The following is a 24,843-nucleotide window of genomic DNA, read 5'->3' as shown; positions in this document are numbered from 1 at the left end:
AGTTAGGAATATTAAGTACAAGGAAAACCCAGATACCAAAAGACTAAATGGTATGTGACATGGTCATTTGGTGTGTGACAAGGTCATTTGCTTGCAGGACTGATGTGTTATAGTAACTAAACTTCTCTGATCAGTTTGCAAAGATGCAAGATGGTAAAGATCTTTCTCACACATTTAATACTTTTAGGGAGGGTTAAGCTTTTGAGCGGCTGAGGTCAAACACTGAAGTTCTTTGCTCAAAAAGAAACTTATATATTACTGAAAAAGTAAAAGGGACAATTGAAGACAAAAAGGAAATGGCAAGTTAGAAAAAGTACACTGGCCAAGATATATCCTTCTCATACACACTTAATTAAAAGCAACAATGAAATAAAAATTAATACGCATCACTGATCTATATAGCAAGAAGGAAAAGAAGTTGAAAGTTGAGGGTCATCAATGGTTCATGCACTTACAAAAGACAAGGCTAGACATATTGTCTCCTATCGTTCATCCCATAAAGAGCTTAACTTTTGAATGTAGAACCATTATGTAAAAAAAAAAAAAAAGCTAAGTGCTGGCCAGGACAGGGGAAAAATTATTTTCAGTTTCCACCGAACAATTTTCCTTTGACTTACGCTACTGAAATGAGTATGTCAATGTTAAAACCTTTCCTACAGCCTTTATTAAATACTTTTATCCATATACAGCAGTTTATCGACCACACAAACTCGTCAATTTTGCCACGTAGACATACAAAAACCTCATTCAACAACCTAGTACAACAGGAAGTGTTCTTCTCCAATCGAATAAGACAGTAATCAAAATGACTACGCAGAAACAACCAGTAACTACAAAACCTCACAAATAATGCTTTTGATAAAGTACAAGCTGAATAGAATGAAGAAATACTACTGCCACATGACACAGTAACATATTTCCGTCTAGCTCTGGAACTTAGTCTGCCATATGCCACACTTGCCACAGCGGAAATACACCTAATTCAAGGGAAAATGTATACACTTTAATGATATGCATAATGCTAACAAACAGTAAAGACACCTAAATCTATAGAAAAAATATATAATTCTTTCTTTATGCAAGTGGGTGTTACACAATAACTTTCCATATATCTATCAACTTCCAACTACTTACATATAATACATATGTAGGATGTAGAAAGGGAGCTGTGGTTTCGGTGCGTTACATATGACAGCTAGAGGCTGTGTGAACATAAGTGGCCTTTTTCTTTTCCCAGCGTTACCTCGCGCACGCGCGAGGAGGGGGGTGGGGGGGGGGGGGAAATGCTGTTTCATGTGTGGTGGGGTGGCGACGAAAACGGATGAAGGCAGCAAGTATGAAAATGTACATGTGTATATATGTGTATGTCTGTATGTATACGTTGAAATGTATAGGTATGTATATGTGTGTGTGGGCGCCCATGAAGAGAAACCTTGTACACTTTGACTTTTTTTTTCGTATAAAGAAAAAGTGAGACGTTAGGATGGCAATATATTTCCCCTTGGAACAAGACATAAAGTACAACGACCCTATAACTTAGCTTCACCTTCACTAGCCAAGAACAGGAAGGAAAAAAAAAAAATTTAAATATTCAGACACTGTCTTCCCTTCGACAGGAGAAGGGATCGCGGGGATAAAGTCTATACGCGGGGATATAAAAAAGCCTATACTTGGGGATATAGGAAAGCCTATACTTGGGGATATAGGAAAGCCTATACGGAAGGATATAGGAAAGCCTATATAACACTGGCTGATCTTCCTGTGGATACAGCAGAGTCCACAGCAATGCGTGGCCCATCTTGTGGTTACATACACACGACTATTGGAGTCAACCTTCCTTGTCTACCACAAATATCCTAAATTATATCAGCCACTGTCACAAGGGGCTACCATATTTTACCCTGATCCTTACTTAGTGTGTAGTGATAGACAAACGCCCGATCCCAGTTTGGTCCGATGGTTATTTACATAAGGCGAAACATATTGAAAGTCTTGGCTATGATTTACATCATGGCAGTTGTCCAGCCTGACGACATGTCAATATACCATCCCATGACATACAACTGGACTAAGTTTAGTCATATTGAAAAAAAAAAATATATATATGAAACTTATCTATACCAATTTAAAATATGTTGGTAGATAAATGAGGGAAAAAAAACAAGGTCTCAAAACATTTTTGAACGTTGTCTCTGGGAATTTAGTGACGTTGTGAATGCAAGCACTGCTCAGGGGTGCCAGCTGCTTGTATTATATGAGGAGAAGCTGACCAAAATACTCACCTGCGTCACCAAAATCCATGAACAAACTTTTATTTTACACTGCACAATCATCCTTAGAGTATAATACCCATAACCAACATATCTACCAATGCTCTTCACCAACTGTACATTCAATCTTTATTCAATGCGTAATATCACATGGTATTACGCCCTTCGCTGTTCCATATTTACGCATTATCTGCTCGTATTAACTGAAGATGGAATAACAATAATAAATTATGAATATTCATCAACTGAAGACGAAATAACCATCAAACTATAGACACGGCTATTCATTAAACTTCATTAATATTCGTGCAGATTACACACGTCTTCGGAATCGAATAAAATATGCGATATATCTAAGATAAAACAAAATTTGGGGGTTTACAAGACAAGGGATTTCGTCTGCACAGTAAAATTCGCCTCACGACGACGGCCGCGGCCAACCGTTGCCAGATACCGCTGGCCTCCACGTTTTTAAACTGCCATTTTCACACTAGTTTTATTCCGCTGTACGTTACAGGCGGGAGACATTTATGCTGCAGCTGTGCGTGTGTGTGTGTGTGTGTGTGTGTGCACCGGTGTATATCTAAATGTGGAAGGGAGTTATTTCCCAAATCTCCCCAAGTCTGTATACACCCTAGTCTGTGTACTCAGTAAACCTTTGGTGTAAGCGTTTATATATCATCCTCCACGTCAATGGATATTGTTTTACTGATAGACAACTATACAGAGAGCTAAGGTGCGACCGTATCATCTTCCACTGAGTATATCGTCTCTAAATTTGCCTCAAGTATCCTAAATGCACTGCTCAGTACAGTAATTAATTTCATCACTTTAAATTATAGCATAAAAAAATCTACTTTCCCAAGGTTATCATAGCGTTGTCTGTGCTCCCGCTCTCTCTTGATCTTCTCGTCTGTTACGGCTGTCATACAGCAGTATACGTATGTATACAGCCAAAGAGATATTCATATTTATTATCTCATGTAACATTAAACTGTGAATCATATATAACATTACGTCCCGTTCTAATCAGTACGAACTTTAAAAGGAGCTTCTTAATCAAGAAATTGTTTTCTTAAAGAGGATTTTCAGATAGACGATTAAGACGAGTCATGAGGTATTAAGACAATGGTACGTGACGTCACACCGTGACGTCTTGGGGAAGCAGTGACGTCATTCTCTTATTGTCGTCATAGTGTGTCGTCACGCCTTCCGCTCTCCCCACAGTTGGCTACTCTCGCCTCTACGCACTCCCGCTATAAGGTCTTCCACCACAGGTGGTGGGGACAGCAGCGTGTCACTACCCTAAAGGTGGTGGGGACAGCAGCGTGCCACTACCCTACAGGTGGTGGGGACAGCAGCGTGCCACTACCCTACAGATGGTGAGGAAAGCAGCGTGCCACTACCCTACAGATGGTGAGGAAAGCAGCGTGCCACTACCCTAAAGGCGGTGGGGAATAAGAGTGCCACTACCCTACAGGTGAAGGAAAGCAGTGTGCCACTACCCTGGCGAGGAAAGCAGCGTGCCACTACCCTGGCGAGGAAAGCAGCGTGCCACTACCCTGGCGAGGAAAGCAGTGTGCCACTACCCTGGCGAGGAAAGCAGCGTGCCACTACCCTAAAGGTGATGGGGAATAGCAGCGTGCCACTACCCTACAACAGGTGGTGAGGAAAACAGCGTGCCACTACCCTAGTGAGGAAAGCAAACAAGGAATGTATAATACACCAGACATACAATACATCTAGCATACAGCGAGCCAAACAAGTAATGTATAATACACCAGACATACAATACATCTGGCATACAGCAAGCCAAACAAGGAATGTATAATACACCAGACATACAATACATCTGGCATACAGCGAGCCAAACAAGGAATGTATAATACACCAGACATACAATACATCTAGCATACAGCGAGCCAAACAAGTAATGTATAATACACCAGACATACAATACATCTAGCTTACAGCGAGCCAAACAAGTAATGTATAATACACCAGACATACATCTGGCATACAGCGAGCCAAACAAGTAATGTATAATACACCAGACATACATCTGGCATACAGCGAGCCAAACAAGTAATGTATAATACACCAGACATACAATACATCTAGCATACAGCGAGCCAAACAAGTAATGTATAATACACCAGACATACAATACATCTAGCATACAGCGAGCCAAACAAGGAATGTATAATACACCAGACATACAATACATCTAGCATACAGCGAGCCAAACAAGGAATGTATAATACACCAGACATACAATACATCTAGCATACAGCGAGCCAAACAAGTAATGTATAATACACCAGACATACATCTGGCATACAGCGAGCCAAACAAGTAATGTATAATACACCAGACATACATCTGGCATACAGCGAGCCAAACAAGTAATGTATAATACACCACCAGACATACAAGATACAACACTGACCAGCTATGGCCACGGGGAAGAGCGTGTAGAAATTAATGGGAGCTGTGCGGTACCACAATGTCTCCGTACCATTAGCCATGATGGTCAGCAAACAGCTACACACAGCCATGCTTAAGATCCTGCAAAGAACAAACAACCATTCATAATCATGGTGCCTCTACTACCATTACCATCATCCCTCCCTCCCACCCATCATGGTGTCTGAGGGATTGGTGAAGTGGTCATGGTGGGGTTATGGTGATGGCACAGAGCGGAGGAGAGCATATATGGTGGGATGGAGGAAGGTGTTATGGTAGTGATAACGTGTGTGGATATGGTGGTAGAAATACCATAATCATGGTCAGCAATGTAGATATGGTTAGTTATGGTGGGGTTTGGTTACAGCATGGTAGGAGGAAGTTATGGTCAGTTATGGTGGGGTTTGGTTACAGCATGGTAGGAGGAAGTTATGGTCAGTTATGGTGGGGTTTGGTTACAGTATGGTAGGGGAAAGTTATGGTCAGTTATGGTGGGGTTTGGTTACAGCATGGTAGGAGGAAGTTATGGTCAGTTATGGTGGGGTTTGGTTACAGCATGGTAGGGGGAAGTTATGGTCAGTTATGGTGGGGTTTGGTTACAGCATGGTAGGAGGAAGTTATGGTCAGTTATGGTGGGGTTTGGTTACAGCATGGTAGGGGGAAGTTATGGTCAGTTATGGTGGGGTTTGGTTACAGCATGGTAGGGGGAAGTTATGGTCAGTTATGGTGGGGTTTGGTTACAGCATGGTAGGAAGAAGTTATGGTCAGTTATGGTGGGGTTTGGTTACAGCATGGTAGGAGGAAGTTATGGTCAGTTATGGTGGGGTTTGGTTACAGCATGGTAGGGGGAAGTTATGGTTAGTTATGGTGGGGTTTGGTTACAGCATGGTAGGGGAAGTTATGGTGGGGCTTGGCTACAGAATGGTAGGAAGAAGTTATGGTCAGTTATGGTGGGGTTTGGTTACAGCATGGTAGGAGGAAGTTATGGTCAGTTATGGTGGGGTTTGGTTACAGCATGGTAGGGGGAAGTTATGGTCAGTTATGGTGGGGTTTGGCTACAGCATGGTGAGGGGAAGTTATGGTGCTAATGGGGTTATGGAAGTTGGTCTACAACAGGGGAGAGAAGAGGGGGAGGGGGCAGTAAGGTATACATACACAGTATACATACACAGGTTATGGGAAGATGGCAATAAAGAGGTATACATACACAGTTAGTGAGGGTTAATACAGAAGTATTCATACATAGCACATGACGATGAGTGTACATTACAATGTACACATATACAGAAGCATTCATACATGCACATGATGATGAGTGTACATTACAATGTACAAATATACAGAAGCATCCATACATGCACATGATGATGAGTGTACATTACAATGTACAAATATACAGAAGCATTCATACGTAGCACATGATGATGAGTGTACATTACAATGTACACATATACAGAAGCATTCATACATAGCACATGATGATGAATGTACATTACAATGTACACATATACAGAAGCATTCATACATAGCACATGATGATGAGTGTACATTACAATGTACAGATATACAGAAGTATTCATACACAGCACATGATGATGAGTGTACATTACAATGTACACATATACAGAAGCATTCACACATAGCACATGATGATGAGTGTACATTACAATGTACAATACAGAAGCATTCATACATAGCACATGATGATGAGTGTACATTACAATGTACAATACAGAAGCATTCATACATAGCACATGATGATGAGTGTACATTACAATGTACAAATATACAGAAGCATTCATACATAGCACAGGATGATGAGTGTACATTACAATGTACACATACAGAGTTTACGAAACATGTACAAGATCTTTCATACAGACAATTAGCCACCATGGAGATAATGAGTATCATTGGATGAAATGGGGTCCCCAAGGGTGTGAATAATCCCTACCCAATCCTCTAGGGTGTGAATAATCCCTACCCAATACTCTAGGGTGTGAATAATCCCTACCCAATACTCTAGGGTGTGAATAATCCCAATCCAGTCCTCTAGGGTGTGAATAATCCCTACCCAATCCTCTAGGGTGTGAATAATCCCTACCCAATCCTCTAGGGTGTGAATAATCCCTACCCAATACTCTAGGGTGTGAATAATCCCTATCCAGTCCTCTAGGGTGTGAATAATCCCTACCCAATCCTCTAGGGTGTGAATAATCCCTACCCAATCCTCTAGGGTGTGAATAATCCCTACCCAATCCTCTAGGGTGTGAATGACCCCCTACCCAATCCTCTAGGGTGTAAATGACCCCTAGCCAATCCTCTAGGGTGTGAATAATCCCTACCCAATCCTCTAGGGTGTGAATAATCCCTACCCAATCCTCTAGGGTATGAGTGACCCCCTACCCAATCCTCTAGGGTGTGAATGACCCCCTGCCTAATCCTCTAGGGTGTGAATAATCCCCTACCCAATCCTCTAGGGTGTGAATGACCCCCTACCCAATCCTCTAGGGTGTGAATGACCCCCTACCCAATCCTCTAGGGTGTGAATGACTCCCTACCCAATCCTCTAGGGTGTGAATGACCCCCTACCCAATCCTCTAGGGTGTGAATGACTCCCTACCCAATCCTCTAGGGTGTGAATGACCCCCTACCCAATCCTCTAGGGTGTGAATGATCCCTCCCCAATTCTCTAGGGTGAGAATAATCCCTACCCAATCCTCTAGGGTGTGAATAATCCCCACCCAATCCTCTAAGGATGTGAATGACCACCCCCTACCCTACCCAATCCTCTCCAAACAGCTACTTACACTTTATACTTACGGTTTATGGTGTATGCAGAGGGCACAGTGTGTCATGATTAGGGCGCTAAGAATCCTATGCGTTCCAAGCAGCCTAGACATGGCTGGGTTCACTGGAAGGAAGAACAACAAGGAGTTAATATCAATAACAAAGAGTACGACCCTAGAACACGAGGGTACGACCCTAGAACACGAGAGGTACGACCCTAGAACACGACCGACCCTAGAACACGAGGGTACGACCCTAGAACACGTGGGTAAGACCCTAGAACACGAGGGTACGACCCTAGAACACGAGGGTACGACCCTAGAACGCGAGGGTACGACCCTAGAACACGAGGGCACGACCCTAGAACACGAGGGTACGACCCTAGAACACGAGGGTACGACCCTAGAACGCGACCGACCCTAGAACACGAGGGTACGACCCTAGAACACGACGGGTACGACCCTAGAACACGACGGTACGACCTCAAAACACGACGGTACGACCTCAGAACACGACGGTACGATCTTTCCATATGATGATATCGTCTCTGACCTTAACCCTACAGGTCAAACTAAGGCTCGTACCTTCATCCGACACAAAAGGTCGCACGTTTACGATTGAAACGGATCGTACGACGGTGCTCCAGGTTCGTTCGTGCCGTTTACGACTGAAACGGATCGTACGACGGTGCTCCAGGGTCGTTCGTACCATTTACGACTGAAACGGATCGTACCACGGTGCTCCAGGGTCGTTCGTACCGTTTACGACTGAAACGGATCGTACGACGGTGCTCCAGGGTCGTTCGTACCATTTACGACTGAAACGGATCGTACCACGGTGCTCCAGGGTCGTTCGTACCGTTTATGCTTTAGGATCGTATGGTTAGGTTTAATTACGTTGGGTTAAACACCATCACCAGATACGCGTGTGGGTCTCTCCCAACCATCCTAGGCGCGTCTGGCTCCACCCTTGACACAAATATCCATTAATCACAAAAAAAAGAGGGGGATGGAGGGGGGACTCCTCCTCCTCTTGTGTCTGGGGGGAGGGAGGGAAAAAAAAAGGAGTGGACGAGGACAATGTATTGATTACGAGAGGAAGAGAAAAGAGAAAAAAAAATATTAAAAAAAAAAAAAGATATCTGAAGCGCTGGTGAGGAGGTGGAAGATACCCCAGCTGGTTATGATGGCACAACCCACACTCCGTCCTCTTAATCCCCCCCCCCCTCCCTCCTCTCCCTAGTGAGGAACCGTCACAAGAGCAGCCCTCCCTCCCTACTTCCCTCCCTCCCTGTCTGAAAAGGGAGGAGGAGCAGGACTGCCTTGCCCTCCCTCCCTCACACCACCCCACACTCCCTCCTTCCTTCCTCCTCCCTCCCTCTCTCCCTACACTTGCCACAGTCTCACCCTTTTGTTACCCTATGATCGATTTCCTCTCGGGAATCGACCACGTGACTCCTCCATCCCACTTGACCACCGAAGGAGGGAGGGAGGGAGGGGGACGAGTGAAGAAGACGCCATCCCACCCCCCACAAAAGGATCATCTATCGTCTCCTATAATTTTAGATTCGGGAGTCTGATACCAAAAGCCGATATAGCGCGGAAGAGAGAGAGCACTAGTGTTCTTCTCCACATCCATGTTGGAACGAGGGAAAAAATATATATATATATACACTGTGTGTATATGTGTTGAAAGTGTTTGTTTGTTTTGACCCGGGAGTTGTGGAACCCGACTCTACTCCTGGGTTCGACAGGTCTACTTCCTCATCTCGAGGCAGTAGAGAGCGTCTGTGCCATATGATGTGCTTCCATGGTTCTCAAGTGACAATCTAAACCATTCATGAAACACAGACACACGCCACAGAAACTTCAATCATTCATCTTAAAAATGAATTCATAAACAAAGAAATGAATACATAAACAGAGGCGAACACCAGTTATGTATATAATACACATGGCTTTTCTACAAGTTCGGAGTGGAAGCTTAATACAGCTTATCTGTCCTCTATATATATCATGGCCACAGAACCACCGAACTTGATTCTGTGGGGGAATCCTAGGCAATGGGCCCACACCCAACCCAGGTGTTCAATGATCTCTCCCCTCGAAGCTGGGAGATAAATGGGTATCTGGCTTAGGCTGGTGTTGTGTGCGAGCGAGTACGCGTATCAACTGACTGTTATATTTCTCTCTTGTGTCTCCCCTGATGATGTGATTATGACACGAAAGTGCACTTGGGAACTTATTGTGTTCCATGCTCCCCATGGACTCATAGGAATTCTTGATCACGAGCAAAATTGTGATCCTTTCCTATATATATATATATATATATATATATATATATATATATATATATATTTTTTTTTTTTTTTTTTTTATACTTTGTCGCTGTCTCCCGCGTTTGCGAGGTAGCGCAAGGAAACAGACGAAAGAAATGGCCCAACCCCCCCCCCATACACATGTATATACATACGTCCACACACGCAAATATACATACCTACACAGCTTTCCATGGTTTACCCCAGACGCTTCACATGTCTTGATTCAATATATATATATATATATATATATATATATATATATATATATGGGACAACACGAGCGTAAACTCTCCCACAGTAGCAAATACATAATATACAATCACACAGCTGCTACAGAGAACAATTACCATAGATTACCAAGGCAGGAGTCAAAACAAGGTTATACTTCCAAGTGTACAGTTTCTCTCCCCACACGTTCACGACTGAGAGATTCTCTCCCCACACTATCAAGCTGGGAGGTTATCTCCCCATACTATAAAGCTGGGAGGTTATCTCCCCACACTATCAAGCGGAGGTTCTCTCCCCACACTACAAAGCTGGGAGATTATCTCCCCACACTACAAAGCTGGGAGATTCCCTCCTGCAGTAGAATTTCCTCCCCCACACTATACGGTTGGGGAGATGGGTCCCCTCTCCCCTCCACCCCATTCTCCGTGCTTTGCTCCCCACGTGGACATTCATCACCCCAGGCACGTCTGGCCTCACCATTATCTAGTCGCCCCTTTACATCATTCACTGAGTCACCATCTTATTCATGTGTGTGTGTGTGTGTGTGTGTGTGTGTGTATGCGTGTGTGTGTGTATGCGTGTGTGTGTGTGTGTGTGTGTGTGTATATGTGTGTGTATGCGTGTGTGTGTGTGTGTGTGTGTGTGTGTGTGTGTCATGCTGGGGTCTGCTGCTACAGCTGTGACCAACACAATCGTACCACATCCTCCACCACCACCACACGGTACGTGGTTCAAGTCCTTAACTCTTACACCTTGAGTACGACGGTACGATCACCGAATGCGACGGTACGATAACTTAATTCGACGGTACGATAACTTAATGCGACGGTGCGATGACAATACGACGGTACCATTAATGAGTACGACGGTGCGATCACTGAGTACAACGGTACGATTATTTAGCACGACGGTACAACGGTACGATCACTGAGCACAACGGTACGACCAATGAATACGACGGTACGATCATTGAGCACAACGGTACGACGGTACGACGAGTACAACGACGTTACGATGGTTGGGTATCGTAACCTCACCTCTTACGCGAACCGTAAAGGTCATGATGTCGCATGCCATGATGTCATGTACGTGTACGTCATGACATGTGCGCGTACGTCATGACATCATGCATGTGTACGTCATGACATCATGCACGTGTAGGTCAGGACATCATGTACGTGTACGTCATGACATCATGCACGTGTACGTCATGACATCATGCACGTGTACGTCATGACATCATGCACGTGTACGTCATGTGTCATGCACGTGTACGTCATGACATCATGCACGTGTACGTCATGTGTCATGCCCCTCGCTATCACGAACCAGAAAGACATGATCCACTTGACTATATGACGTGACACGTGATGACCGAACACGTGGCACTTGATGGCATGAACGACCACACTAAAATCTGAGTATCTGACATCTTCCACTCCCTCGAATGGACCCCAGTGGTTAATTCCAATTTGAATTCCTCTGTATCTATAGTCTGGATAAATAGACGGCCCTGTCCATAACAGTCGTGGCCAGCCAGGGGCTTCTGTCCATAACCATTCGGGCCAGACGGAAGGCGTCTGTCTATAGGTACTTTGGCTGGATGATGAGGGGTGAGAGAGACAGTGGGAGGGTCTGTCTGGCAGGAGTAACGCTGCTACCCCCGCTGATGATGACCCTAGATGCCTGCCGACGTGGACGCCTCACAGGGGGAAGGGGGATCCTATCATGTATGAGCAGGTTGGGGGTGGAGCTGACATGTCTAGCACGGACACGGGTTGGTAAGGAGGGATGTCAGGGGTATGGCAAGGCAGTCGACACACGAGTGAGATATCTGGTGAGGGTGACATGGGAACGAGAGACGAGGGAGGAAGGGGACATGACACATGAGGAAGAGAGGAGAGATAAATGAAGAATGGAGAGTAAAAGCGGAAAAATGAAGAGATATGGAAGGAGGAGGAGGAGGAGGAAAGGGCCAGGATATGACCGGTGTAACATACTGGAAGAGACAAGAATGAAATGAAATGAAAGAAAATGGAAAAGTGCGAGGAAGACGAACGAACAAGGAATGGTAAGATAATTAAAAGAACAAAAAAATATATATGGAAATTATACCACGAATGAAGAGATGACAGTCTGAGGCCAAGGAGGTATTGTACCACAGTCTGAGGCCAAGGAGGTATTGTACCACAGTCTGAGGCCAAGGAGGTATTGTACCACAGTCTGAGGCCAAGGAGGTATTGTACCACAGTCTGAGGCCAAGGAGGTATTGTACCACAGTCTGAGGCCAAGGAAGCTGAGGTCAAGGAGGTACTGTACCACAGTCTGAGGCCAAGGAAGGTGTTCGAGGAGGTACTATACCACAGTCTGAGGCCAAGGAGGTACTGTACCACAGTCTGAGGGCAAGGAAGCTGAGGCCAAGGTACTGTACCACAGTCTGAGGCCAAGGAAGGTGTTCGAGGAGGTACTATACCACAGTCTGAGGCCAAGGAGGTACTGTACCACAGTCTGAGGCCAAGGAAGGTGTTCGAGGAGGTACTATACCACAGTCTGGGGCCAACGAGGAAGGTGGTGGTGGTGGTAGGGTGTGAGCGACAGGAAGCCTCAGCAGACACTCCAGTCTTCTCCTTCTTACACCCCCCCCCCTCCCTTTGGACGTCCTTGAGTCAAGCACCTTCGAGCGAGACCTTTTTACTCAGCTGGCGAAGCTTTTGTCTCACAGCTGTGGTCGAGGATCTCGACTTAATAGCCCCTTCTCGTTAAAGGTCGACTGGTTAACATCCATCACTATTCAAGAGCCTTTACCTCGCATCTCCGGATACCTTACTCCTCTTGACATGTCACCCCTTCCTTAACGACAGGTCACAGTGAATCACCCTTTCCTACATTCCAGGGGGGTACTGGAAAGACGTCATCTTACTACATGACGTGTCGCATCCGATTCTTAAAATCATCTCTCTCTCTCTCCTACGTTGTGTTGGACTTGGCTCCTCCTTCTAAAGTAACATTTTTCTTGTCTTACACGATTATATATAGAGACTATCAGCCTCTCTCCCTCCCCTCACCTTCAAGACATGACTTGTTACCTGCCCTTGTACTGGTACAACAAGCGGGAGATACGTCACAACCAGTCCCCCAAACAAGGTAGTCTTATCCAACAAGGCAGCGATGACCATCTTCACAACCATTCCATCTTGGAGGAGGCCATTCTCTCTCTCTCTCTCTCTCTCTCTCTCTCTCTCTCTCTCTCTCTCTCTCTCTCTACCATTCCATACTTCCTAAAGATCACAAAAGAATCAAACCCGCCTATCTCTCCCCCACGTCGTCTAATCTCGTCTTCTGCCAAACGGGTATACCCTGGTATGGTATACCAGGGTATACCCAGGTATACCATACCAGGGTATACCCAGGTATACCATACCAGGGTATACCCAGGTATACCATACCAGGGTATACCCTGGTATACCATACCAGGGTATTTTTCTTCACCATCGACGTCTTTCTACCCCGTGAGGGGGACCAGATGTCATCTTTGGTCAAGCGGTGTCGCTGGCAGGCGCGCACACGCGTGTCCATAGCGCTTCTGTGCCACAGTCGGCTCAGCTTCTGTGCCACAGTCGGCTCAGCTTCTGTGCCACCGTCGGCTCAGCTTCTGTGCCACCGTCGGCTCAGCTTCTGTGCCACCGTCGGCTTAGCTTCTGTGCCACCGTCGGCTCAGCTTCTGTGCCACCGTCGGCTTAGCTTCTGTGCCACCGTCGGCTCAGCTTCTGTGCCACCGTCGGCTTAGCTTCGGTGCCACCGTCGGCTCAGCTTCTGTGCCACAGTCGGCTCAGCTTCTGTGCCACCGTCGGCTCAGCTTCTGTGCCACAGTCGGCTCAGCTTCTGTGCCACCGTCGGCTCAGCTTCTGTGCCACCGTCGGCTCAGCTTCTGTGCCACCGTCGGCTCAGCTTCTGTGCCACAGTCGGCTCAGCTTCTGTGCCACCGTCGGCTCAGCTTCTGTGCCACAGTCGGCTCAGCTTCTGTGCCACAGTCGGCTCAGCTTCTGTGCCACAGTCGGCTCAGCTTCTGTGCCACAGTCGGCTCAGCTTCTGTGCCACAGTCGGCTCAGCTTCTGTGCCACAGTCGGCTCAGCTTCTGTGCCACAGTCGGCTCAGCTTCTGTGCCACAGTCGGCTCAGCCACACTCCAGGGAGGACGAAGCACAAAACTCAAGTCTGAAAAAAGGCGCTTCGCAAGTCTACGGGAATTAATGCCACGTCGACCGAAAAGGTGAGTGATCTATTGCTATACTGGGTGACGGAGGGGAGACAGTGCTATACTGGGTGACGGAGGGGAGACAGTGCTATACTGGGTGATGGAGGGGAGACAGTGCTATACTGGGTGATGGAGGGGAGACAGTGCTATACTGGGTGACGGAGGGGAGACAGTGCTATACTGGGTGACGGAGGGGAGACAGTGCTATACTGGGTGACGGTGGTGAGACAGTGCGATACTGGGTGATGGAGGGGAGACAGCGCTATACTGGGTGATGGAGAGGAGACAGTGCTATACTGGGTGACGGAGGGGAGACAGTGCTATACTGGGTGACGGTGGTGAGACAGTGCGATACTGGGTGATGGAGGGGAGACAGCGCTATACTGGGTGATGGAGAGGAGACAGTGCTATACTGGGTGACGGAGGGGAGACAGTGCTATACTGGGTGATGGAAGGGAGACAGTGCTATACTGGGTGACGGAGGGGAGACAGCGCTATACTGGGTGACGGAAGGGAGACAGTGCTATACTGGGTGATGGAGAGGAGACAGTGCTATACTGGGTGATGGAGGGAACACAGTGCTATACCGTGTGACGGAGGGAACACAGCGCTATACTATGTGACGGAGGGAACACAGTGCTATACTATATGACGGAGGAGATACAGTGCCATACTATGTGACGGAAAGAGGGGAGGGGGGGAAGACAGTGCCCCCTCCTAGTGTGGGGGGGAAGACAGTGCCCCCCCTAGTGTGGGGGGGAAGACAGTGCCCCCCCTAGTGTGGGGGGAAGACAGTGCCCCCTCATAGTGTGTGTGGGGGAAGACAGTGCCCCCCTAGTGTGGGGGGGAAGACAGTGCCCCCCCCTAGTGTGGGGGGGAAGACAGTGCACCCCCTAGTGTGGGGGAAGACAGTGCCCCCTCCTAGTGTGGGGGGGAAGACAGTGCCCCCCCTAGTGTGGGGGGGAAGACAGTGCCCCCTCCTAGTGTGGGGGGGAAGACAGTGCCCCCCTAGTGTGGGGGGGGGAAGACAGTGCCCCCCTAGTGTGGGGGGGAAGACAGTGCACCCCCTAGTGTGGGGGGAAGACAGTGCCCCCTCCTAGTGTGGGGGGGAAGACAGTGCCCCCCCCTAGTGTGGGGGGGGAAGACAGTGCCTCCCCTAGTGTGGGGGGGAAGACAGTGCCCCCCTAGTGTGGGGGGGAAGACAGTGCCCCCTCCTAGTGTGGGGGGGAAGACAGTGCCCCCCCCTAGTGTGGGGGGGAAGACAGTGCCCCCTCCTAGTGTGGGGGGGGAAGACAGTGCCCCCCCTAGTGTGGGGGGGAAGACAGTGCCCCCCTAGTGTGGGGGGGAAGACAGTGCCCCCCTAGTGTGGGGGGGAAGACAGTGCCCCCTCATAGTGTGTGGGGGGGAAGACAGTGCCCCCCCCTAGTGTGGGGGGGAAGACAGTGCACCCCCTAGTGTGGGGAGAAGACAGTGCCCCCTCCTAGTGTGGGGGGTAAGACAGTGCCCCCCCCTAGTGTGGGGGGGAAGACAGTGCCCCCCTAGTGTGGGGGGGAAGACAGTGCCCCCCTAGTGTGGGGGGGTAAGACAGTGCCCCCCCTAGTGTGGGGGGGAGGGGGGGGGAGGGAGGCCTGGACACCAGCACCAGGTGTGTGCCGGACACTGGGCGACACAGAAGGCTGGGGGACAACAGACGTCCCTTGTATAAAGACAGCCTCGGGATTGTAAGAGGGACTGGGATCTGGGACTGGGATGTGTTCCTCATCTTCACGCCAGACTGCACATCAACAAGAATGTTTTCTGATTGTGATTTCTCCTCACGATTCGCTGGTGCATAGAAACCTCTTCCTCCTCCTCCTCATAATGGGGAGCCAGCCTACCGTGCCTCGCTGCGCCAACAGCAAAGGCCAGCACCTCCTAAAGATGAGGTGAGATACTAAGAAAAACATGAGGTGGGATACACCTGGAATATGAGGTAAGATACAACAGGAACATGAGGTAAGATATTACAGGATCATGAGGTAAGATACTACTGGAACATGAGGTAACTTACTACAGGAACATGAGGCAAGATACACCAGGAACATGAGGTAAGATATTACAGGAATATGAGGCAAGATACACCAGGAACATGAGGTAAGATATTACAGGAATATGAGGCAAGATACACCAGGAACATGAGGTAAGATATTACAGGAACATGAGGTAACTTACTACAGGAACATGAGGCAAGATACACCAGGAACATGAGGTAAGATATTACAGGAACATGAGGCAAGTTACCACAGGAGCATGAGGTAAGATATTACAGGAACATGAGGCAAGATACACCAGGAACATGAGGTGAGATATTACAGGAACATGAGGTAAGACACTACAGGATCATGAGGTAAGATATTACAGGAACATGATGCAAGTTACTATAGAAACATGAGGCAAGTTACTACAGGATCATGAGGCAAGTTACTACAGGATCATGAGGCAAGTTACTACAGGAACATGAGGCAAGTTACTACAGGATCATGAGGCAAAATACCACAGGAACATGAGGCGAGGCGACATGCTATTTTCGTGATTTATGAGGGCCGTACAATGCACATCATGAGGCGCTTCCCTACGCAGACTACCAAGCGTAAAACTCTCCAGCAAGTCTTGCGTATATTCAAAATCCAACCCTTAGATCCATCACACAACCCGTGAGCCAGGGATCCACTCCTCGGACGGTCCCCGGGGGAGGATGAACAGCTGGGACTGACTGTGGGCCGACGGCCGCTCCTACCACTTCGAACCAAAAGCGGGTCCAAATACAGACAGGTAGGTTGGCTGGCCCTCCCTCCCCAGCGACCTCACGGTCGACGGAGACGACCATGGAAGCTATTCAGGCCCTTGTGTGTGTGTGTGTGTGTGTGTGTGTGTGTGTGTGTGTGTGTGTGTGTTTGTGTGTGTGTGTGTGTGTGGCTAAACCTCGCCTCCACCCACCCTCCCCCTCGCTGTTCACCGCCACACACACACACACATACTCCACACGGAGGCAAACATGACAACCACACCACCTCCACATGCGCCCCTGCGTCTCCTACAGTAGGACGACTGGCCAAAACCCAGACCCTATGCGATGCGACACACTCCCTCCCTCCCTCACTCCCTCCTCCAGCAGTGGGGTTACGGGATATTTACATCCCAACTGCCTCCCTGGGACGTCTACAGCCTCTAAGGGATGTCCAACGTCTACGCTGGGATATCCAGTGCCTCCTGGGATCGCTTTTTTGTTTTTACTCCTACTGACCAACAGGTCAGGCTCCCAGACCGCTGGAGGAGGTCAGAGGAGGTCAACCATCCGGGGTACAATATGCCCCCAACCTCCCTCGCTCCTTATTAGCTTCGACCTATAGGAGCAATTGGCTCTCATCCACCTGGTAACTGCTCGTCTGAAGTGAATGGTTCAACATGTCTGGCACGGTGTGTTCCTCCAGTACAACCCCCCCCCCCCCCCCAGTGTAAGACACCTGGCCCCAGGGCTTATCACAGAACACGCCAGGAGAGAGAGAGAGAGAGAGAGAGAGAGAGAGAGAGAGAGAGAGAGAGAGAGAAAGATTCCACACACACACTCACAGAGTCAGGGTAGAACAGTTTATCAGTTATCAACATTTTCCATATCTACAGAGTTTATCAGTTATCATCATCATCATTTTCCATATCTACAAAGTTTATCACTTATCATTTTCCGTATCTACAGAGTTTATCAGTTATCAGTTATCAACATTTTCCATATCTACAGAGTTTATCAGTTATCATCATCATTATTTTCCATATCTACAAACTTTATCAGTTACCATCATCATTTTCCCATATCTACAGTGTTTATCAGTTATCAGTTATCATCATTTTCCATATCTACAGAGTTTATCAGTTATCATCATCATTTTCCGTATCTACAGAGTTTATCAGTTATCAGTTATCATCATTTTCCGTATCTACAGAGTTTATCAGTTATCATCATCATCATTTTCCGTATCTACAGAGTTTATCAGTTATCATCATCATCATTTTCCGTATCTACAGAGTTTATCAGTTATCAGTTATCATCATTTTCCGTATCTACAGAGTTTATCAGTTATCATCATCATCATTTTCCGTATCTACAGAGTTTATCAGTTATCATCATCATCATTTTCCGTATCTACAGAGTTTATCAGTTATCAGTTATCATCATTTTCCGTATCTACAGAGTTTATCAGTTATCATCATCATCATTTTCCGTATCTACAGAGTTTATCAGTTATCATCATCATTTTCCATATCTACAGAGTTTATCAGTTATCAGTTATCATCATTTTCCGTATCTACAGAGTTTATCAGTTATCATCATCATTTTCCCATATCTACAGTGTTTATCAGTTATCAGTTATCATCATTTTCCATATCTACAGAGTTTATCAGTTATCATCATTATTTTCCATATCTACAAACTTTATCAGTTACCATCATCATTTTCTATATCTACAGTGTTTATCAGTTATCATCATCATTTTCCATATCTACAGTGTTTATCATTTATCAGTTATCATTTTCCGTACCGTGTCGTTATCAAGAGTAATATAGTGAGGCACAAAGGGTTACTACCGCCACCTGTGTACAACAGACAAGTTAACGAGGGGTCGAGTTAGGTAATTACCCCCATCTGATAAACAGAACATGTCACTCCGGCACCAGATACAATCTTACACTCACACAGGCAGCCTCGTACGTCAATTACCCGTACGTCAATTACCTGTACGTCAATCACCTGTACGTTAATCAACTGTACGTCGATCACCTGTACGTCAATCACCTGTACATCAATCTTACACTCACACAGGCAGCCTCGTACGTCAATCACATGCACGTCAATTACCTGTACGTCAATCTTACACTCACACAGGCAGCCTCGTACGTCAATCGCCTGTACGTCAATCACCTGTACGTCAATTACCTGTACGTCAATTACCTGTACGTCAATCTTACACTCACACAGGCAGCCTCGTACGTCAATCACCTGTACGTCAATCACCTGTACGTCAATCACCTGTACGTCAACCACCTGTACGTCAATCACCTGGCTAACCCTCACCACACAGTTTCCTACACACGTACCTCACGACCAATCAACTCCAGGTAGAGTTCATTAGGTCGAACAGGTGTTACATATACGACTATATAGCCCCAGGTAAGGCCCGTCCATAAGGTCGAACATGTGTCACATATACGACTATATAGCCCCAGGTAAGGCCCGTCCATAAGGTCGAACATGTGTCACATATACGACTATATAGCCCCAGATAAGGCCGGTCCATAAGGTCGAACATGTGTTGTATGTACGACCAGACAACTGAACTCGCTTTTGGGGGTTATTTTTCTCGCAACATACTGACATTATGGGGTCTGTCTGTGGTGGCACAGTCTGGGGGTCTGGCTGTGGTGGCACAGTACCTGGGCGTGTCTGGATGTGGTGGCACAGTACCTGGGCGTGTCTGGATGTGGTGGCACAGTACCTGGGTGTGTCTGGATGTGGTGACACAGTACCTGGGTGTGTCTGGATGTGGTGGCACAGTACCTGGGCGTCTCGCTGTGGTGGCATAGAACCTGGGGGGTCTGGCTGTGGTGGCACAGTCTGGGGGTCTGGTTATGGTGGCACAGAGTCTGGGGGGGGGTCTGTCTGGTTGCGGTGGCACAGTACCTGGGTGTCTGGCTGTGGTGGCACAGTACCTGGGTGTGTCTGGATGTGGTGGCACAGTACCTGGGTGTGTCTGGCTGTGGTGGCACAGTACCTGGGTGTGTCTGGCTGTGGTGGCACAGTACCTGGGTGTGTCTGGCTGTGGTGGCACAATACCTGGGTGTGTCTGGCTGTGGTGGCACAGTACCTGGGTGTGTCTGGATGTGGTGGCACAGTACCTGGGTGGGTCTGGCTGTGGTGGCACAGTACCTGGGTGTGTCTGGCTGTGGTGGCACAGTACCTGGGTGTGTCTGGCTGTGGTGGCACAGTACCTGGGTGTGTCTGGCTGTGGTGGCACAATACCTGGGTGTGTCTGGCTGTGGTGGCACAGTACCTGGGTGTGTCTGGATGTGGTGGCACAGTACCTGGGTGGGTCTGGCTGTGGTGGCACAGTACCTGGGTGTGTCTGGCTGTGGTGGCACAGTACCTGGGTGTGTCTGGCTGTGGTGGCACAGTACCTGGGTGTGTCTGGATGTGGTGGCACAGTACCTGGGTGTGTCTGGATGTGGTGGCACAGTACCTGGGTGTGTCTGGATGTGGTGGCACAGTACCTGGGTGTGTCTGGATGTGGTGGCACAGTACCTCAGTGTGTCTGGCTGTGGTGGCACAGTACCTGGGCGTGTCTGGCTGTGGTGGTACAGTTTGAAAACTAAGATGCTGTATTTCGCTTCAAGGTGAGCCGTGGTTAGAACAACCCACCCACCTCTTCCTCCTCCTTTGGGGAGGTGACAGAGGGGAGTGAGGAATGGGGGGGGGGTGGTTGCCTGGGGAGAGAGAGAGAGAGAGAGAGAGAGAGAGAGAGAGAGAGAGAGCAGTTGGACAAAAACGTGCTGCGTCCAATGACTCAAGCTGTGTATGTGTGTGTGTGTGTGTGTGTGTGTGTGTGTGTGTGTGTGTGTGTGTGTGTGTGTGTCTGTGTGTCAGACGGCAGGACCAGATAACCTTCCAAACGGATGGATCGTAAACCCTGTTTACGTCACACTTGTGGTGTTGCACGCATCTCTGGAAGGGAGGAGGAGGAGGAGGAGGAGGAGGAGGAGGAGGAGGAGGAGGAGGAAGAGGGGGAGGAGGGCACCCACCCACCTACCTTCCATCCCCTCCCCCCAACTACAGTACCAACTACAACCACAACCCTACAACACTGCCAACTACAACCATAACCCTACAACACTGCCAACTACAACCACAACCCTACAACACTGCCAACTACAACCACAACCCTACAACACTGCCAACTACAACCACAACCCTACAACACTGCCAACTACAACCATAACCCTACAACACTGCCAACTACAACCACAACCCTACAACACTGCCAACTACAACCATAACCCTACAACACTGCCAACTACAACCATAACCCTACAACACTGCCAACTACAACCATAACCCTACAACACTGCTAACTACAACCATAACCCTACAACACTGCTAACTACAACCATAACCCTACAACACTGCCAACTACAACCATAACCCTACAACACTGCTAACTACAACCATAACCCTACAACACTGCCAACTACAACCATAACCCTACAACACTGCCAACTACAACCATAATCCTACAACACTGCCAACTACAACCACAACCCTACAACACTGCCAACTACAACCATAACCCTACAACACTGCCAACTACAACCATAACCCTACAACACTGCCAACTACAACCATAACCCTACAACACTGCCAACTACAACCATAACCCTACAACACTGCCAACTACAACCACAACCCTACAACACTGCCAACTACAACCATAACCCTACAACACTGCCAACTACAACCATAACCCTACAACACTGCCAACTACAACCACAACCCTACAACACTGCCAACTACAACCATAACCCTACAACACTGCCAACTACAACCACAACCCTACAACACTGCCAACTACAACCACAACCCTACAACGCTGCCAACTACAACCATAACCCTACAACACTGCCAACTACAACCAAACACTGCCAACTACAACCATAACCCTACAACACTGCCAACTACAACCACAACCCTACAACGCTGCCAACTACAACCACAACCCTACAACGCTGCCAACTACAACCATATATCCATTCTGGGCGTCTAACATTTTTCTTCGTCTTCCATACAGTAACCGACATTATAAGGGCCAAACAAGCTCCAATCATGGTACCAAATTCAGATGAAATGTTAGAAAAATAGGTAGATTAGGCGGAGAGAAAAAAAGATCGTAAACAGATCGTAATAGAGGCGTAAATAGATCGTAAATAGGATTGCGAGATCCGCAGGTAAATGATTGTACACATTTCTACATATGGAGACGTTGGAGGCTGCTGTGGGATAAGGAAACTAGAAAAAACACACACAGGAACACGAACGTATGTACAGACACAAGAGCCACACGTATGTGAATCTTCATCACCCAGATACAGACGTGGAGAACCATGGAGCGAAGCGCCCCGCCCCAAACTGTGGAATAAGTTGTTACAGACATAAATTAAGCCCACCCGGATGGCGGGAAAATACGAAATCAATTTCCATTATGTGCAAAGTTATGTCAACACCCGAGACATTGTCCTTACGGGCTAAAGTTAGTCGGTGGGGAAGAGAGTGTTAAACGACAGCATTTTCTTTTTTTTTTCCCTCTAAGACATCGCTCACGATGACCTGGCTTTGTCAAAGGTCAGGGTCAGTGGGTTTGGGTTGTGCGCCGCCGCGCGCGCGAGTCCACCGGACATTTCAAGTGGCACTTTTACCACGGACGTCGCAGACGGGACACTGTGTGGTGGCAGATCAGCCCAGACGCTGAGAGAGAGAGAGAGAGAGAGAGAGAGAGAGAGAGAGAGAGGGGGGGCACCCCCCCCCAGTACGGCCGTGGTGTGTGTGTATGGGCGACCCCCCCCCCCTCTCCCACAGCTGGGGGAAGATTTGTGAAGACCACGTCATTTGCATACGTATCTCGACGTGGTATAGGTTGTGGGAAGGAGACCATTACTGTGGTGATGATGTGTCTCATGAAGGAACGGGGGTCCTAGCCCACTTCCTAGAGAGAGAGAGAGAGAGAGAGAGAGAGAGGGTAGCTACAGTCATCGACCAAAAGAACTTTTTCCAAACGCCTCCTTCACATGTTGAAGCACAAGTCAAACCCACCCATACCATTCTCAGGACGTGACACAACCCACCCATACCATTCTCAGGATAAGTCAAACCCACCCATTCCATTCTCAGGACGTGACACAACCCACCCATACCATTCTCAGGACGGAACATATGGGAGGGACATGAAGGGTCATAACAAGGAAGACGTGAACGGAAGGCCCCCCCCGGCTTCTCCTCCTCCTCCATGTCGAAGTTCAGCCGAGCATTTTGAGTCATGTCGGGCGACAGGGAGGGGGAAAGTTTCCAGGAAGTTATCGAGTGGTGAGGAAAGTTGTGAGGGAGGAGGGAAGAAAGTGTGTGTGTGTGTGTGTGTGTATTCATTAGAGTGAGGCAGCTCAGGTGTAAGCCACACTCCCCGGGTGACCGAAGAAAGTCTTTGTAAACTTGAATGTTAGTCCTCTTGACGTCTGTGAGTCCACGACTTGTCGAAGTGAGGGTTGAAGGACCCCAAGACTTAATGGCAAGGTACAAGGGTGACCCAACCCCCCTCCTCCTCATTGAGAGAGAGAGAGAGAGAGAGAGAGAGAGAGAGAGAGAGAGAGAGAGAGAGAGAGAGAAACTATGTGTGTACCGGGGAAAGTCCACGAGTGACAGGGTAATGTGTAAACAAAGACGTTGCAAACGTTTTTGTCTTTACACTCAAGGAAGAACGTTACGTCTCGGGTCGCGAGACTGGACAGGGGTCGAGGATGACACAGGTAGCGTAACAATGACTATGTATACAAGACAAACCACAGAAAATATGATGTACTGTGGCACAGTAAGGTCAACTGCCTGAGGTGTGTGTGTGTGTGTAAATAGACAAGAGTGAAGACAGGGTAAATATATACAAGGTTTAGAGACGAGGCAACACCAGTATAAAACTTTCTCCCCGTAAAACACGTGATACGAGAGGCTGGTGTGAAACACCCAAACAGCAGGTAAGTTTAGAACATTAACTGACTGACGTGAGAGGGAAAGAGGGGCGGGGCCAAGAGACCCGACCTACCAATCAACGGGCGGGAGACTTTGGCAGTAACGCGGTTGACAACTGGGTGCATCTTTGACCCGTGTTCTTTGGTAATCTGCAAAGGGAGACGGTTGTGCCGAAACGTATGATTTATACTATACACTCTAACGTCTTGTCTCAGTTATATCGTCTTTACTCCAATATATATATATATATATATATATATATATATATATACCGTATATACTCGTCTGTAAGTCTACCTCATGTATAGGTCGACCCTAGATTTTCGGCCACGAAATCATTAATATATAGGATGCTTCGTGTATAGGTCGACCCAAGTTTTTGAGGGTAACGGAACAACAAATTAGGGTAATAAAGTACCATATCTTATGGCATATAAAACTCATTTCAGAAAATCCTCACTAAAAAAAAATAAAAAAAAATACGTCCTATAAATTGAGGTTCGCTGAGCCTGAAACAGAGAGCACCGAAGGTAAATCGTTTACCATTTATTACTAAGGAACTCTACACTGAAACGCGGGTAGTTTCAGAAAAGAAAATCCATTCAAGTATTTATTAAAGTCAGTTAGGATACGATATCATTGTAATATAAGTTCCATTTTTTTCTTTACAAAACATTTGAAAAGCGATTATGATAACATCT

The 24,843-nt window shown here is 47.4% G+C and overlaps 1 protein-coding gene across 1 annotated transcript in view; it reads right to left on the bottom strand.

Annotated features, from left to right (window-relative positions):
* Nucleotides 1-24,843, bottom strand: part of LOC139745815 (ergosterol biosynthetic protein 28 homolog) — a 55,663-nt gene that overhangs the window by 3,129 nt on the left and 27,691 nt on the right. The window contains exons 3-4 of the mRNA XM_071656391.1: nt 7,560-7,650; nt 4,720-4,838 (exon numbers count right to left, since the gene is read on the bottom strand). Coding sequence (XP_071512492.1) covers nt 4,720-4,838; nt 7,560-7,650 — 210 coding nt within the window. The remainder of the gene's footprint in view (nt 1-4,719; nt 4,839-7,559; nt 7,651-24,843) is intronic.

Source organism: Panulirus ornatus, chromosome 62, assembly GCF_036320965.1.
Source record: "Panulirus ornatus isolate Po-2019 chromosome 62, ASM3632096v1, whole genome shotgun sequence".
Classification (NCBI taxonomy): Eukaryota; Metazoa; Arthropoda; class Malacostraca; order Decapoda; family Palinuridae; genus Panulirus; species Panulirus ornatus.
Note: the sequence above shows the minus strand (reverse complement) of the source record. Positions and strands in the feature narration are given on the sequence as shown.